General features: G+C 44.5%; 1 protein-coding gene across 1 annotated transcript; it reads right to left on the bottom strand.

The window, feature by feature from the left end:
- Nucleotides 1–255: 255 nt before the first annotated feature.
- LOC121575907 (G-protein coupled receptor 182) lies at nt 256–7016 on the bottom strand. Its single transcript, XM_041889201.1, has 2 exons — nt 6574–7016; nt 256–1506 (listed from the first exon to the last, which is right to left on the bottom strand). Exon 2 carries the CDS (start codon nt 1501–1503, stop codon nt 406–408), a length of 1098 nt encoding a protein of 365 aa, XP_041745135.1. The 5' UTR covers nt 1504–1506; nt 6574–7016; the 3' UTR covers nt 256–405.
- Nucleotides 7017–17175: the final 10159 nt, after the last annotated feature.

Below are 17175 nucleotides of genomic sequence, written 5' to 3'. Positions count from 1 at the left end.
TCACATTGTAGGATTTTTAATGAATTTATTAGCAAATTATGGTGGAAAATAAGTATTTGGCCAATAACAAAAGTTTCTCAATACTTTGTTATATACCCTTTGTTGGCAATGAAACAGATCAAACGTTTTCTGTAAGTCTTCACAAGGTTTTCACACACTGTTGCTGGTATTTTGGCCCATTCCTCCATGCAGATCTCCTCTAGAGCAGTGATGTTTTGGGGCTGTCGCTGGGCAACACAGACTTTCAACTCCCTCCAAAGATTTTCTATGGGGTTGAGATCTGGAGACTGGCTAGGCCACTCCAGACAATGTGACAATAAAACATCCATTATTGCGGGAGACATCAAGCATGGCAAAAGGATATTCCACCATGTTTTTGTTCCCCCTTAACAATGGTCACTCTCTTTAAGACTCCACATCCGATTGGCTGGTGCTGGCGTTGCTCAAATCCTTTTCCTTCTCATTGGCCGCCGCCCTTCCATTATCCCCACTGTTGCCGTGATTCTCGTCCCTTCCCCTGGCGACAGAGTCTCTGGGCAGGTGGCGAGCCAGGTCGGCGATGAGGTTTCTGCGGAAACTTCTACTGAGGAAGTTGTAGAGGATGGGGTTGGCCACACAGTGGAACAGTGACAGGACCTGGACTACGGCATAGGAGAAGTAGATCTTCTCCACCGTCTGGCAACTCAGCACCCTTGGGTTCAGCTCATCCACCAGCAGCAGCATTAAGACGATGTGGAAGGGCAGCCAGCACAGCACAAACACCAGGGAATACAGATGAACCAGCCACAGCTCCTTCCCCCGCACCGCCCCCTCTGGGCTGGCCCGCACCGCCCGCAGGGTCAGCAGGTTAAAGGTCACGATGATGGCCGCCGGGCCCAGGAACTGGCAGATAAGGTAGAGGAAGGTGTTGGCGGTGTACCAGGCCACAAAGTTCTGCTCTGGGTAGATGTAGCAGCCTGGCTCTTCCCACTCCAACAGTGTCACATGGGCGTTCTCCAGCAGGCCCAGAACCACGGACAGGACCCATAGGAACACACAGAGAAGGCCCCTGAGCCTGGCCTGCTTGGGGCCCCAGGGTCGGGGCCCGGTGCGCACCACGGCCAGGTAGCGCTCCACCGTCATGTAGGCCAGGAAGAAGGAGCTGTTGTAGAAGTTGATGTTGTAGACGAGGTTGGTGAAGCGGCACAGGAGGTATCCCCACACCCACACGTTGTCCATCATCACCTCCAGCATAAAGAAGGGCACCACCATCATCATCAGTAGGTCCGAAACGCCCACGTTGAGTATGCAGAAGAGCACGCCGTTGCGGCTACTGCGCCGGTGCCAGTTGACCCACACCACCAGGGCGTTGAGCATCAGGCCAGCCACGAAGAGCAGCAGGTAGAGCAGGAAGAGCACCATGCGCCTCCAGGCGTTGTCCAGGTCCACATGGCACTCATGGGTGAACCAGGCAGAGTCTGTGTAGTTGTCGTCGTATGAGGAGGAGTCGTGGTGCTCATCCATGACCTGTAGGTGGACAACGGTACCATTACAGATAAAAAAACATAAATACAGTATCATAAGGATTTCTATGACAAACATCAGGGGTGACCACACCTTCAGGATGTTACATTACTTTTTGTGTGTGTGTGTGTAGCCAAGTTCAAAACCTCACTGAGGACATCATTACAAAGGACTCATCCCAAATTACATTCCCTTCCAAATACCCATTATCTATCCTGATTTCCTAGTCACTTTTACCCCTACCTACATGTACATATTACCTCAATTACTCGGTACCAGTACTCCTTGTGTATATATATAGCTCAGTTGGTAGAGCATGGCGCTTGCAACGCCAGGGTTGTGGGTTCGTTTCCCACGGGGGGCCAGTATGAAAATGTATGCACTCACTAACTGTAAGTCGCTCTGGATAAGAGCGTCTGCTAAATGACTAAAATGTAATTATTGTTATTTTATTGTGTTACTATTAACTTTTTTTTTTTTGCACGTCTTACTTTTTAACTCTGCATTGTTGGGAAAGTGCTCGTAAGTAAGCATTTCACGGTAAAGTCTACACCTGTTGTATTCGGCGCATGTGACAAATACAATTTGATTTGAAAACATGTTTTCCTTTATCTCATCCCGGAACTTTGGATATGAGGCAGTTACAGAATGGACTGAATGCATTTGTTCCCCAGGGAGAGGATCAGAGGAAGTGTATAAGAATATTAAAGGACCACAAGAGGTCTTGACTGTTACACATATAAAACAATCCTATAAAGAACATTTGATCCAGAATAAGTCAGACCAGAGACTTTACTGTTACAATACTGCAAACCTGTGGTACATACTTCTAATCAGATATTTCTGTGGATATCATAGTTACAAATGTAAGTTTAACGGTTAAGTAACAATGGCTGGAGAATTGCCAGACCATATGGAAAGAGCCTTCATGAGAAATAAGTCATAAATGTCATAAGAAGCTATTTCTTACTACTACTGACTGAAGGACGAAAGCTAGGATTTCATCTTAAATGGCACCCTATTCACTACATACAGTTGAAGTCGGAAGTTTACATACACCTTAGCCAAATACATTTAAACTCAGTTTTCCACAATTCCTGACATTTAATCCTAGTAAACATTCCCTGTCTTAGGTCAGTTAGGATCACCACTTTATTTTAAGAATGTGAAATGTCAGAATAATAGTAGAGGGAATGATTTATTTAAGCTTTTATTTCTTTCATCACATTCCCAGTGGGCAGATGTTTACATACACTCAATTAGTATTTGGTAGCATTGCCTTTAAATTGTTTAACTTGGGTTAAATGTTTCGGGTAGCCTTCCACAAGCTTCCCACAATAAGTTGGGTGAATTTTGGCCCATTCCTCCTGACAGAGCTGGTGTAACTCTTATCTCCCTCACTAACTTTAAGCATCAGTTGTCAGAGCACCTTACCTTACCGATCACTGCACCTGTACACAGCCCATCTGAAATTAGCCCACCGAACTACCTCATCCCCATATTGTTATTTATTTTGCTCATTTGCACCCCAGTATCTCTATTTGCACATAATCTCTTGCACATCTATCATTCCAGTGTTAATACTAATTGTAATTATTTTGCACTATAGCCTATTTATTGCCTTACCTCCATAACTTGCTACATTTGCACACACTGTATATATATTTTCTGTTGTATTTTTTTGACTTTATGTTTTGTTTTACCCCATATGTAACTCTGTGTTGTTGTTTTTAATCGCACTGCTTTGCTTTATCTTGGCCAGGTCGCAGTTGTAAATGAGAACTTGTTCCCAACTGGCTTACCTGGTTAAATAAAGGTGAAATAAAAAAACTAAAAAAAACTGAGTCAGGTTTGTAGGCCTCCTTGCTCGCACACGCTTTTTCAGTTCTGCCAACACATTTTGTCACGCCCTGGCTCTGGGACTCTGTTATGTTGAGCCAGGGTGTGTGGTTTCTATGTGTTTTGTGTGCTAGGGTGATTATCTAGTTCATTTGTTTCTATGTTGGCCGGTGTGGTTCTCAATCAGAGGCAACGTGTATCAGCTGTTGCTTGTTGTCTCTGATTGGGAACCATACTTAGGCAGCCTGTTTTCCACAGTGTGTTGTGGGATCTTGTTCCGTACGGTTTGTATTGTAACCAAGGACTTCACGTTTCGTATTGTTTGTTGTTTTGTTTCATGTGGTGAAAATAAAGTATGTTCACTTATCACGCTGCGCATTGGTCCACTTCCTCCGACGATCGTGACAGAAGATCCCACCATAACTGGACCAAGCAGCGTGTCCAGGAGCCAACGCCAGAGAGGGCTCTAAAGGATATCAACCTCGACTGGGTCAAGCCGCGGGAGGAGGAGAGAGGTTGGACTTTGGAGCAGAAGAGCGAGAGTCTGGCGAGAGCCATGGAGGCCTGGCCCACGGGGAGGAGAGACGCCCAGAAATTTTTTTGGGGGGTGCTCACGCCGTGGACGACGGGGCAGCAGGAGGCCGGGATAGTGGTTCAGCGGGTTGGCAAAGGAGGCCGCCAGGTTACAGGAGTCACTGGTCACCAGAGGGAAGGAGAATGTAGAGGCACGGCAAGAGGTACTGGGGTGTGTTGCCAGTCCGGTCCGGCCCGTTCCTGATCCCCGCGTAGGGCCAGTGGTGTGTGTCCCCAGTACGGTCCGGCTTGTTCCTGTCCCTCGCACCGAGCATGTGGTGCGCGTCGCCAGCCCGGTCCGGCATGTTCCTGCCCCTCGCACCAAGCCTGTGGTGCGCGTCGCCAGCCCGGTCCGGCATGTTCCTGCCCCTCGCACCAAGCCTGTGGTGCACGTCGTCAGCCCGGTCCGGCCTGTTCCCCGCACCAAGCCAGTGGTGCGCTTCGTCAGCCCGGTTCGGCCCGTCCCTGCTCCCCGCACCAAGCCAATGGTGCGCGTCGTCAGCCCGGTCCGGCCTGTTCCTGCTCCCCGCACCAAGCCAGTGGTGCGCTTCGTCAGCCCGGTTCGGCCTGTCCCTGCTCCCCGCACCAAGCTAATGGTGCGCGTCGTCAGCCCGGTCCGGCCTGTTCCTGCTCCCCGCACCAAGCCAGTGGTGCGCTTCATCAGCCCGGTTCGGCCCGTCCCTGCTCCCCGCAACAAGCCTGTGGTGCGTGTCGTCAGTCCGGCACAGCCCATGCCTGTTCCACCGGTGCCTGGTCCGGCACCGGTCAGCTGCTCCACTCCGGAGCTAGAGCAATCCGCTCCACCAGTGTTCAGTCCAGCTCCGGCCAGCAGGGCCAGACCGGACCAGGGGCGCTTTGGGGGTTTGTTGGAGGGTGGGGGGTCAAGCCCGAGCCGGAACCGCCTCCGAGGAGGAATGCCCACCCGGCCCTCCCTGTTCGGTTTATGTTTGGCGCGGTCGCAGTCCGCGCCTTTGGGGGGTACTGTCACGCCCTGGCTCTGGGACTCTGTTATGTTGAGCCAGGGTGTGTGGTTTCTATGTGTTTTGTGTGCTAGGGTGATTATCTAGTTCATTTGTTTCTATGTTGGCCGGTGTGGTTCTCAATCAGAGGCAACGTGTATCAGCTGTTGCTTGTTGTCTCTGATTGGGAACCATACTTAGGCAGCCTGTTTTCCACAGTGTGTTGTGGGATCTTGTTCCGTATGGTTTGTATTGTAACCAAGGACTTCACGTTTTGTATCGTTTGTTGTTTTGTTTTCGTGTGGTGAAAATAAAGTATGTTCACTTATCACGCTGCGCATTGGTCCACTTCCTCCGACGATCGTGACACATTTTCTATAGGATTGAGGTCAGGGCTTTGTGATGGCCACTCCAATACCTTGACTTTGTTGTCCTTAAGCCATTTTGCCACAACTTTGGAAGTATGCTTGGGGTCATTGTCCATTTGGAAGACCCATTTGCGACCAAGCTTTAACTTCCTGACTGATGTCTTGAGATGTTGCTTCAATATATCCACATAATTTTCCTTCTTCATGATGCCATCTATTTTGTGAAGTGCACCAGTCCCTCATGCAGAAAAGCACCCCCACAGCATGATGCTACCACCCCGTGCTTCACGGTTGGGATGGTGTTCTTCGGCTTGCAAGCAGCCCCCTTTTTCCTCCAAACATAACGATGGTCATTATGGCCAGAGGACATTTCTCCAAAAAGTACGATCTTTGTCCCCATGTGCAATTGCAAACCGTAGTCTGTCTTTTTTATGGCGGTTTTGGAGCAGTGGCTTCTTCCTTGCTGAGCGGCTTTCAGGTTATGTCGATATAGGACTCGTTTTACTGTGGATATAGATACTTTTGTACCTGTTTACTCCAGCATCTACACAAGGTCCTTTGCTGTTGTTCTGGGATTAATTTGCACTTTTCTCACCAAAGTACGTTCATCTTTAGGAGACAGAACGCATCTCCTTCCTGAGCGGTATGGCGGCTGCGTGGTCCCATGGTGTTTATACTTGTGTACTATTGTTTGTACAGATGAACATGGTACCGTCAGGTGTTCGGAAATTGTTCCCAAGGATGAACCAGACTTGTGGAGGTCAACAATATTTTTATTATTTTTATTAAGTCTTGGCTGATTTCTTTTGATTTTCCCATGATGTCAAGCAAAGAGGCACTGAGATTGAAGGTGGGCCTTGAAATACATTCACAGGTACACCTCCAATTGACTCAAATTATGTCAATTAGCCTATCAGAAGCTTCTAAAGCCATGACATCATTTTCTGGAATTTTCCAAGCTGTTTAAATGCAGTCAACTTAGTGTATGTAGACTTCTGACCCACTGGAATTGTGATACAGTGAATTGTAAGTGAAATAATCTGTCTGTAAACAATTGTTGGAAAAATTACTTGTGTCATGCACAAAGTAGATGTCCTAACCGACTTGCCAAAACTAGTTTGTTAACAAGAAATTTGTGGAGTGGTTGAAAAACAAGTTTTAATGACTCCAACCTAAGTGTATGTAAACTTCCGACGTCAACTGTAGTTCACTACTTTTGACCATAGCCTATTCTCTAGTCAAAAGTAGTGCTCTATGTAGGGAATAGGGTGCCATTTAGGAAGCAGCCTGAGAGATGAAAGTAAGAGAGGACTTCACATCAGGAGGCTTACCTTGAGCAGCAGAGAGCAGTGATGAGAGGCTAAGATCAGCGAGAGAGCAGAGTGGTGCACCTGAAGGATACACTGCGGCTGAGAGAGATCAAAGTCCTGGCTTACTGAGCACTGTCAGGCTGTGTTCACTGGCTATGTGTGTTCCTCAATGACCACTGTGCTGGTACAGACACGAGCCTCACAGTTAAAGTCCTTCCCCACACCCACTTCCCCAGCCCTGAGTCAACATCACCCAGCTAAAGGAGAGGACAGGATAACCTCGCTGGAGCAGGAGGAGAGGGGATGGAGGAGAGGAGAGGGTTTGGGGGACATTCTGGCAAGAGGATGAGCAGACCAAAATAGAGGGGGAGATAAAAACGAGACAGATGACAGAAGCCTCCAAAAAGAAAAAAGACAAGAATTTCACAAAACTAAAGTAACTAAAGGGGCTAAAATGAAAACATTAAGACTTGAGACTACCAGGAGAGTTGTGAGCAAGAGCCAAAATCCATAATTGAAAGGTGAGAGTCAGAGGTCACTGAAGGTCAATCTCACCTCTCAATCAGGGAGGTCAGGGAACCAAAACAGATCCAACACACTTTACAACAGTTTGGAAGCCATAATGCAAGTTTAGGCATGAAACATATGGAGTCCACGGTTAATTTTTCACGCCTATCTGACGTTGAGTGAGCCCTCAATAATTTTTAATGATCATGTCAACTCATAATAAACCATCCATTAAAAAAAAAAATATATATATATATAGTGAGCTCCAAAAGTATTGGGACAGTCACACAGCAGACAATCAGCTTTAATTTGAGGGTATGTTCATCCATATCGGGTGAACCATTTAGAAATTACAGCACTTTTTGTACATAGTCCCCCCCATTTTAGGGGACCAAAGGTATTGGGAAATTAATGGTAAATAATGTATTGTATCATTTTGGAGTCACTTTTATTGTAAATAAGAATAGAATATGCTTCTAAACACCTCTATATTAATGTGGATGCTACTATGATTATCGATAGTCCTGAATGAATCATGAATAATGAGTGAGAAAGTTATAGACGCACAAATATCATACCCCCCAAAAAATGCTAACCTCCCGTTATTGTAATGGTGAGAGGTTAGCATGTCTTGGGGGTATGATACTGTCTGGCCATGTTTCACAGGGAATCGTTACAAAACAGGTCGTGGGGGGGGGGACAAGATGCTCATGAATGGGTTTTGAAATGTTGACAATTTGGGATACATCTCAATTCTGACAAGTTGCTCTGATCGTCTCTATTCTAATTTTGCCCCAAAAAGTGGCAGACTCGAGTGTTTGATGCTATCAAACACATCAGCAAGTGGCCATTCCATAAAGGGCTTAGGGCCCAGGGTTATTTCCACATAACATTGGTGACGTGTTGTCTTATGTAAACATGTCTGAGGCGCTGTGTAATAGGCAGGTCTGTCTCACTGTCTGGAGGTTCTGACTGCTATGATCGAATAGAGCGCAATCAGCACAGCGGCTTCTCTCGTGTTAGTGGGCACTGGGCAAGTGGGCATGATCGTAATCAGTGGTGGAAAAAGTACCCAATTGTAATACTTGAGTAAAAGTATAGATACCTTAATAGAAAATGACTCAAGTAAAAGTGAAAGTCACCCAGTAAAATACTACTTGAGTAAAAGTCTAAAAGTATTTGGTTTTAAATATACTTAAGTATCAAAAGTAAATGTAATTGCGAAAATATGCTTAAGTATGAAATGTAATATTAAGCAAACCAGACGGCACCATTTTCTTGTATTTTAATTTACGGATAGCCAGTGGCTTACTCCAACACTCAGACATAATTTACAAACAAAGCATGTGTTTAGTGAGTCCGCCAGATCAGAGGCAGCCAGGATGACCAGGGATAATTGCGTGAATTGGACCATTTTCCTGTCCTGCTAAGCATTCAAAATGTAACGAGTACTTTTGGGTGTCAGGGAAAATGTATGTAGTAAAAAGTACATTATTTTCTTTAGGAATGTATTGAAGTATAAGTAAAATTGTCAAAAATATAAATAGTAAAGTAAAGTACAGATACCCCAACAAACTACTTAAGTAGTACTTAAGTATTTTTACTTAAGTACTTTACACCACTGATTGTAATCCATACCCAACCCTCCAGTAAGTAGTGACAAACACACTTACAAAGCTCCGTTTTGGACGAGACGGACTTTATGACCAAAATCATCCTATTTACACTTTGTAGTCAATTTTTACACTAGAATGTGTGTTTGACTCATAGATGCCACAATGGCCGTTTAAAAACAGAAGGTTCTAAGGGGAAGTTTACCTTTAACAGTGCTTTCAGAAGAGAACTGTGCTGTGAGGGCAGAATCAGGGGTTGAGGAGATACGTTGCATTGTCAAAGACTGTCACCCTAACCAAGACTGCTACAGAATCATTACTGGTGTCTGCATCAGGAAGGACATTGTGCTATGGAAGTTTTACTTTCACAAACCAAACCAATGTATCCAGTACATTGCAGCTATGTCTCGCCCAACACCACAAGATACTCTAAGACTGCTCATCTTACCATTATTCTACAGCTACGTTAGGCTATTTCAAATCCTGCCATACCCAGTTCAAATACTTCTGCCCTCTATTGTTGTCTTCTATAACCCCTGAAATAATGTTGCCACCTAAACATCTAACTACTAAATTGTGTCAGTTTTACAGAGTGCATTCTGTAGTTTCAAATCTGCATTTTATTTTAAGAGTTTAAACCTCAACAGCAACCGTAAAGAGCAGACAGATTTTTTTCAAGCACAAGTTTCTGCTGCAACTTAATTTTTGTAATTACAATAAACTTGCACAATGATAGACACCAGTGCTTGTTTATTGTACAGTATACTGATTATATCATGTACATATATAATTAGTTTGCTCTGTTTAACTGATTGAACAAGGTTTTTTTGTACTTATATTTGTATATTGGTTTTTGTGGTGTGGTTTTCATATAAGCCTGGTAGAAACCCATTCCAACCTCACCTGCACACCATTTTTACCATTTTTTAAATCTGTACTGTTTTGTCTTTCACTTGTTTCCTTCGGTGCGAATAAAAAAAATAAAAAAAAAAACAGTGCTTGTTAGAAAGTAGCAAAGTTAGTTCTCGTCCCGTCCCATATCTCTCTCAGGTCACACAGACCCAGAGAATATTTATCTTGGATTTGTTTCAAGCTCTTTCTTAGAAAAGATCACCTCACCTTTTCCAACCCCCATGTACATCTCTGTGTCCACTCAGCGATTCCCATTGTTCCCCATACCTACTTATTTTGTTTATCTTCCCTAGAGTAACAGGAAAACATGTCGGCAGATTTATGATAGACAAGGCGAGAACAAAAAAAAACCTGTGGCCTCTGACTGCAGGCTGCTGTGTTCTGAGAAGAATGTTAAAGGAAATACCCCCCTCTAAAGGATGTTACACTGAAGGACTAAAAACCTTGAAGACGTTTGTGTGATGTCTGTCAAAGCACACAAAGAACAGACAAAAACAATGTACATGTAATGGATAGTGTTTGTGAGACAGACGACCTTAGTTCAAGCCCAGTCAAGAGGCAAGTTGAGGGAGGAAGCGAAGCTGCTAAGCAAGCACAGTGATGCTGGTTACATGCACACACAAATACGTGATGAAATTGTTCTAGGAAGCTGGAGAGGGGAGGGGTATCTGGGGAAAGGACATGGTGAGTCAGTTTGAGCAATAAAAGCTTCCTTGGACAGAGAGCCAATGTGTGTATTCCATCCATTTAGTGGGGCCTCCCCATTCAAGACTGTATGCGTGGGTGGTTAGTGCATTGGGTAGGAAATGTCTGTCCATCCTTATTTTCCCTGTAGTAAATCAGTCTGTTACACTGTTAATCAGATTGCGCTTTGATTGCCTGCCGTGTGGGATTTGGTGGTTTACTGGAAGGCATTAACATGTTAATGACATCCCTATCAGATGTTCAAGACTCCTATTTTCTTCTACACAGCAAATTGTAGCAGTCAGTGTTACCTAGTGTTGATTTTTCAGTTAAACAATTCTAGTGTTGATTCAGGAGTTAAATTAACTCTGTAAGTGTGAAATTAACAATAGGTGGTGTAAAATAACCCCAGTGTTGGTGTTAATAACCAGTGTTGAGTGTGATTGTGTCAGTTTTACTCTGTGGAGAGTATAACGTTCCCATCAAAACCACGTCCACCATTATCAGATTTCCCAGCATGCTCTACTGCAGGTAGAAATGTTAAGAATTGTTTTTATATTTATGTTTTTGAATGCACATTGATTGAATGATTAATCTTATGCTACAAAAAGATAAATAACACATTTTCTAAACTAATCCAATCAGTTAGATTTATTGTAGGTGATCAAAAATTTAAATTCCAACTGTTGGATGTCCCAACTCTGGCTGGATTCCAATAGAAATGATATACTGAACAAAAATATAAACGCAAGATGTAAAGTGTTGGTCCCATGTTTCATGAGCTGAAATAAAAGATTCCCAAATTTTTCCATACACACAAAAAGCTTATTTCTCTCAAATGTTGTGCACAAATTTGTTTACATCCCTATTAGTTAACATTTCTCCTTTGCCAAGATAATCCATCCACCTGACAGGTATGGCATATCAAGAGGCTGATTAAACAGCATGATCATTACACAGGTACACCTTGTGCTGGGGACAATAAAAGGCCACTCTAAAATGTGCAGTTTTATCACACAACCCAATGCCACAGATGTCTCAGGTTTTGAGGGAGCGTGCAATTGGTATGCTGACTGCAGGAATGTCCACCAGAGCTGTTGCCAGAGAATTGAATGTTAATTTCCCTACCATAAGCCGTCTTCAATGTTGTTTTAGAGAATTTGGCAGTACGTTCAACCAGCCTCACAAACGCAGACCACGTGTAACCACGCCAGCCCAGGATCTCCACATCCGGCTTCTTCACCTGCAGGATAGTCTGAGACCAGCCAACTGGACAGCTGATGAAACTGAGGAGTATTTCTGTCTGTAATAAAGCCCTTTTGTGGGGGACAAAATCATTCTGATTGGCTAACCAGTGGGTGGGCCTATGCCCTCCCAGGCCCACCCATGGCTGCACCCCTGTCCAGTCATGTGAAATCCATAGATTTGGGCCTAATGAATTTATTTAAATTGATTGATTTCCTTTTATGAACTGTAACTCAGTAAAATCGTTGAAATTGTTGCATGTTGCATTTATATTTTTGTTCAGTGTACATGACTTTGCAAGCCAGCATAATGTGACTTGCAAGCCTGATGTGGCCTGTAAACCAGAATATTCCTAACACCACTGCTGACCAAACTGGCCGCATTGCGTGCGCGAGCGAGAGTTGCAAAATAAATGTACACCACAGGAGGCTTCTAAGGGAAGAACGGCTCATAATAATAGCTGGAACGGAGGAAATGTAATGGCATCAAACACCTGATGCATTTGATACCATTCCACAAAATCCGTTCCAGTCATTACCATGAGCCCATTCTCCATTCTCCCCAATTAAGGTGCCACCAACCTCCTGTGATTTACACATATTCAATCATTTCATCCAAACTGCTTGCGGGCATCTGCGTAGCCAGGCGCTAAAATAGAACTTGGTTCTATGAGCCCGTTCTATTTTAGACGTTTGACACGCTGCAAGTCCCACCTCTCTTATCTACTCATTGGTTTTTACGAGAATATACCCATGTGGGTGATTGAAAGATGAACGAGGTCCACACTCCAGTCGGTGGCGGTAATGCACCTTAAATTTGGTTGACAACCACCATTTAAAATCCAAAGAAGAAGATGAACAGGGAGCGATGAATGAAAGAAAACAAACTAGGTTTCCCTTTTTATCCGTGGATTAATTGTCGGAGTAGCGAACACACGATTTTGTATGACTCAAAATTATACAAAGATCACACCCCAAAAAAAAGGCCATATGCATTTCAGGTAAAATAACCACCCAAAGTTTATCTCCCAGGACAAATTAGCTTGCAACAGCAAGCTGGCTAAAAGTGTGGCCCCATGTAGGCACTGGCCCAGTGTTAACACTGTCAGTGTTGATTTAACACTGGAGAATTTGACGTGTCTATGCTTTAAATTACATTCCTAATAAAAATACTATTACAACTTTGGGAATACTGTGACTCACCTTACTGTAGGCCTACTAGGATATCTGGATTTACGGGATAGAGACATAACTTCCAAAAATGTAACACAGATAATTTAGTAGATATCAACTCAAAAATAGACTTAAAGAAACATTTAATAAAATTTGCACAAAATATATTATTATTTCTGAGGCTCTGTTTCCGTGAGTGTGCAAATTCTCGCAGTATCTTGCGGGAATTTGGGACATCACAAATGTTCTCATGCTGAAACCTTCACTCTTTTTCTAATGCCAAAACCAGATTAAGACACAAACACGTAGTTAAATCAGAGTTAAATGCCAAAAAGGTGATATTCGCAATGTCACTAAGCATTCGCAATGTCACTAAGCAAAAAACAAACAACCAAAACATCAATAGCCACTACAACGGCGAAACATGATTTTGTCATCAGTTCAGTACAATTTCCTTGATTTTGCGGACCCACGACTATGGTGTATCGACATTAGCTAGCTAGCTAACTAACGTTAGCATGCTAGCGACTCTAGTCAGCATAGGCTGCTACATGATAATCAGCTCGTGTTAGCTAGCTAGCGTTAGCTAGCCAGCCTAGCAAGCTCTAGTCCAATGGAAACCAATGCAACCATACTGGCTATGTGGCTAGTTAGATGACCAGTGGTGACAGTAAGGTCCATAAGAGATTCAAGGCTTTAATAAGTGTCATCGTGCAGAAATAGCAAAGAAAATACTGGTTGATGAGCTAGCTAAGTTAGCTAGCAAGATAGCTATGACAGTTAGGCTACCAGTGTGCATGCACAAATGCGTGACGAGTCGGCGACACATTGTTTCGAAGTCAAGAAGGCATGCAGAACGGAGTGCCCCATCTAGCTAGCTAGTAGAGGGGTATAAAAACGCCATTACACAGATACATACCGTAAAACTTCAATGAAACGCTGAGTCTCAAATACAGTGGGGGGGAAAAGTATTTAGTCAAAATCAAATCAAATCAAATCAAAAATTGTATTGGTCACATGCGCCGAATACAACAGGTGCAGACATTACAGTGAAATGCTTACTTACAGCCCTTAACCAACAGTGCATTTATTTTTAACAAAAAAAGTAAAAATAAAACAACAACAAAAAAAGTGTTGAGAAAAAAAGAGCAGAAGTTAAATAAAGTAACAGTAGGGAGGCTATATATACAGGGGGGTACCGTTGCAGAGTCAATGTGCGGGGGCACCGGCTAGTTGAGGTAGTTGAGGTAATATGTACATGTGGGTAGAGTTAAAGTGACTATGCATAAATAATTAACAGAGTAGCAGCAGCGTAAAAAGGATGGGGTGGGGGGGGCAGTGCAAATAGTCCGGGTAGCCATGATTAGCTGTTCAGGAGTCTTATGGCTTGGGGGTAGAAGCTGTTGAGAAGTCTTTTGGACCTAGACTTGGCACTCCGGTACCGCTTGCCGTGCGGTAGCAGAGAGAACAGTCTATGACTAGGGTGGCTGGAGTCTTTGACAATTTTGAGGGCCTTCCTCTGACACCGCCTGGTATAGAGGTCCTGGATGGCAGGAAGCTTGGCCCCAGTGATGTACTGGGCCATACGCACTACCCTCTGTAGTGCCTTGCGGTTGGAGGCCAAGCAGTTGCCATAACAGGCGGTGATGCAACCAGTCAGGATGCTCTCAATGGTGCAGCTGTAGAATTTTTTGAGGATCTGAGGACCCATGCCAAATCTTTTCAGTCTCCTGAGGGGGAATAGGCTTTGTCGTGCCCTCTTCACGACTGTCTTGGTGTGTTTGGACCATGATAGTTCGTTGGTGATGTGGACACCAAGGAACTTGAAGCTCTCAACCTGTTCCACTACAGCCCCGTCGATGAGAATGGGGGCGTGCTCAGTCCTCTTTTTTTTCCTGTAGTCCACAATCATCTCCTTTGTCTTGGTCACGTTGAGGGAGAGGTTGTTGTCCTGGCACCACACGGCCAGGTCTTTGATCTCCTCCCTATAGGCTGTCTCATCGTTGTCGGTGATCAGGCCTACCACTGTTGTGTCGTCGGCGAACTTAATGATGGTGTTGGAGTCGTGCCTGGCCATGCAGTCATGGGTGAACAGAGAGTACAGGAGGGGACTGAGCACGCACCCCTGAGGGGCCCCCGTGTTGAGGATCAGTGTGGCAGATGTGTTGTTACCTACCCTTACCACCTGGGGGCGGCCCGTCAGGAAGTCCAGGATCCAGTTGCAGAGGGAGGTGTTTAGTCCCAGGATCCTTAGCTTAGTGATGAGCTTAGAGGGCACTATGGTGTTGAATGCTGAGCTGTAGTCAATGAATAGCATTCTCACGTAGGTGTTCCTCTTATCCAGGTGGGAAAGGGCAGTGTGGAGTGCAATAGAGATTGCATCATCTGTGGATCTGTTGGGGCGGTATGCAAATTGGAGTGGGTCTAGGGTTTCTGGGATAATGCTGTTGATGTGAGCCATGACCAGCCTTTCAAAGCACTTCATGGCTACAGACGTCAGTGCTACGGGTCGGTAGTCATTTAGGCAGGTTATCTTAGAGTCCTTGGGCATGGGGACTATGGTGGTCTGCTTGAAACATGTTGGTATTACAGACTCAGTCAGGGACATGTTGAAAATGTCAGTGAAGACACTTGCCAGTTGGTCAGCACATGCTCGGAGTACACGTCCTGGTAATCCGTCTGGCCCTGCGGCCTTGTGAATGTTGACCTGCTTAAAAGTCTTACTCACATCGGCTACGGAGAGCGTGATCACATAGTCATCCGGAACAGCTGGTGCTCTCATGCATGCTTCAGTGTTGCTTGCCTCGAAGCGAGCATAGAAGTGGTTTAGCTCGTCTGGTAGGCTTGTGTCACTGGGCAGCTCGCGGCTGTGCTTCCCTTTGTAGTCTGTAATAGTTTTCAAGCCCTGCCACATCCGACGAGCGTCAGAGCCAGTGTAGTACGATTCAATCTTAGTCCTGTATTGACTCAGCCACCAATTGTGCAAGTTCTCCCACTTAAAAAGATGAGATAGGCCTGTAATTTTCATCATAGGTACACGTCAACTATGACAGACAAAATGAGAAAAAAAATTCCAGAAAATCACATTGTAGGATTTTTAATGAATTTATTTGCAAATTATGGTGGAAAATAAGTATTTGGTCAATAACAAAAGTTTCTCAATACTTTGTTATATACCCTTTGTTGGCAATGACACAGGTCAAACGTTTTCTGTAAGTCTTCACAAGGTTTTCACACACTGTTGCTGGTATTTTTGCCCATTCCTCCATGCAGATCTCCTCTAGAGCAGTGATGTTTTGGGGCTGTCGCTGGGCAACACGGACTTTCAACTCCCTCCAAAGATTTTCTATGGGGTTGAGATCTGGAGACTGGCTAGGCCACTCCAGGACCTTGAAATGCTTCTTACGAAGCCACTCCTTCGTTGCCCGGGCAGTGTGTTTGGGATCATTGTCATGCTGAAAGACCCAGCCACATTTCATCTTCAATGCCCTTGCTGATGGAAGGAGGTTTTCACTCAAAATCTCACGATACATGGCCCCATTCACTCTTTCCTTTACACGGATCAGTCGTCCTGGTCCCTTTGCAGAAAAACAGCCCCAAAGCATTATGTTTCCACCCCCATGCTTCACAGTAGGTATGGTGTTCTTTGGATGCAACTCAGAATTCTTTGTCCTCCAAACACGACGAGTTAAGTTTTTACCAAAAAGTTATATTTTGGTTTCATCTGACCATATGACATTCTCCCAATCCTCTTCTGGATTATCCAAATGCACTCTAGCAAACTTCAGACGGGCTTGGACATGTACTGGCTTAAGCAGGGGGACACGTCTGGCACTGCAGGATTTGAGTCCCTGGCGGCGTAGTGTGTTACTGATGGTAGGCTTTGTTACTTTGGTCCCAGCTCTCTGCAGGTCATTCACTAGGTCCCCCCATGTGGTTCTGGGATTTTTGCTCACCGTTCTTGTGATCATTTTGACCCCACGGGGTGAGATCTTGCGTGGAGCCCCAGATCGAGGGAGATTATCAGTGGTCTTGTATGTATTCCATTTCCTAATAATTGCTCCCACAGTTGATTTCTTCAAACCAAGCTGCTTACCTATTGCAGATTCAGTCTTCCCAGCCTGGTGCAGGTCTACAATTTTGTTTCTGGTGTCCTTTGACAGCTCTTTGGTCTTGGCCATAGTGGAGTTTGGAGTGTGACTGTTTGAGGTTGTGGACAGGTGTCTTTTATACTGATAACAAGTTCAAACAGGTGCCATTAATACAGGTAACGAGTGGAGGACAGAGGAGCCTCTTAAAGAAGAAGTTACAGGTCTGTGAGAGCCAGAAATCTTGCTTGTTTGTAGGTGACCAAATACTTATTTTCCACCATAATTTGCAAATAAATTCATAAAAAATCCTGCAATGTGATTTTCTGGAAAAAAAATTCTCAATTTGTCTGTCATAGTTGACGTGTACCTATGATGAAAATTACAGGCCTCTCTCATCTT

The sequence above is a fragment of the Coregonus clupeaformis genome, chromosome 10, assembly GCF_020615455.1.
Source record: "Coregonus clupeaformis isolate EN_2021a chromosome 10, ASM2061545v1, whole genome shotgun sequence".
NCBI lineage: Eukaryota > Metazoa > Chordata > Actinopteri > Salmoniformes > Salmonidae > Coregonus > Coregonus clupeaformis.
The sequence above is the reverse complement of the archived record's forward strand: the minus strand, read 5'-3'. Positions and strand labels throughout refer to the sequence as shown.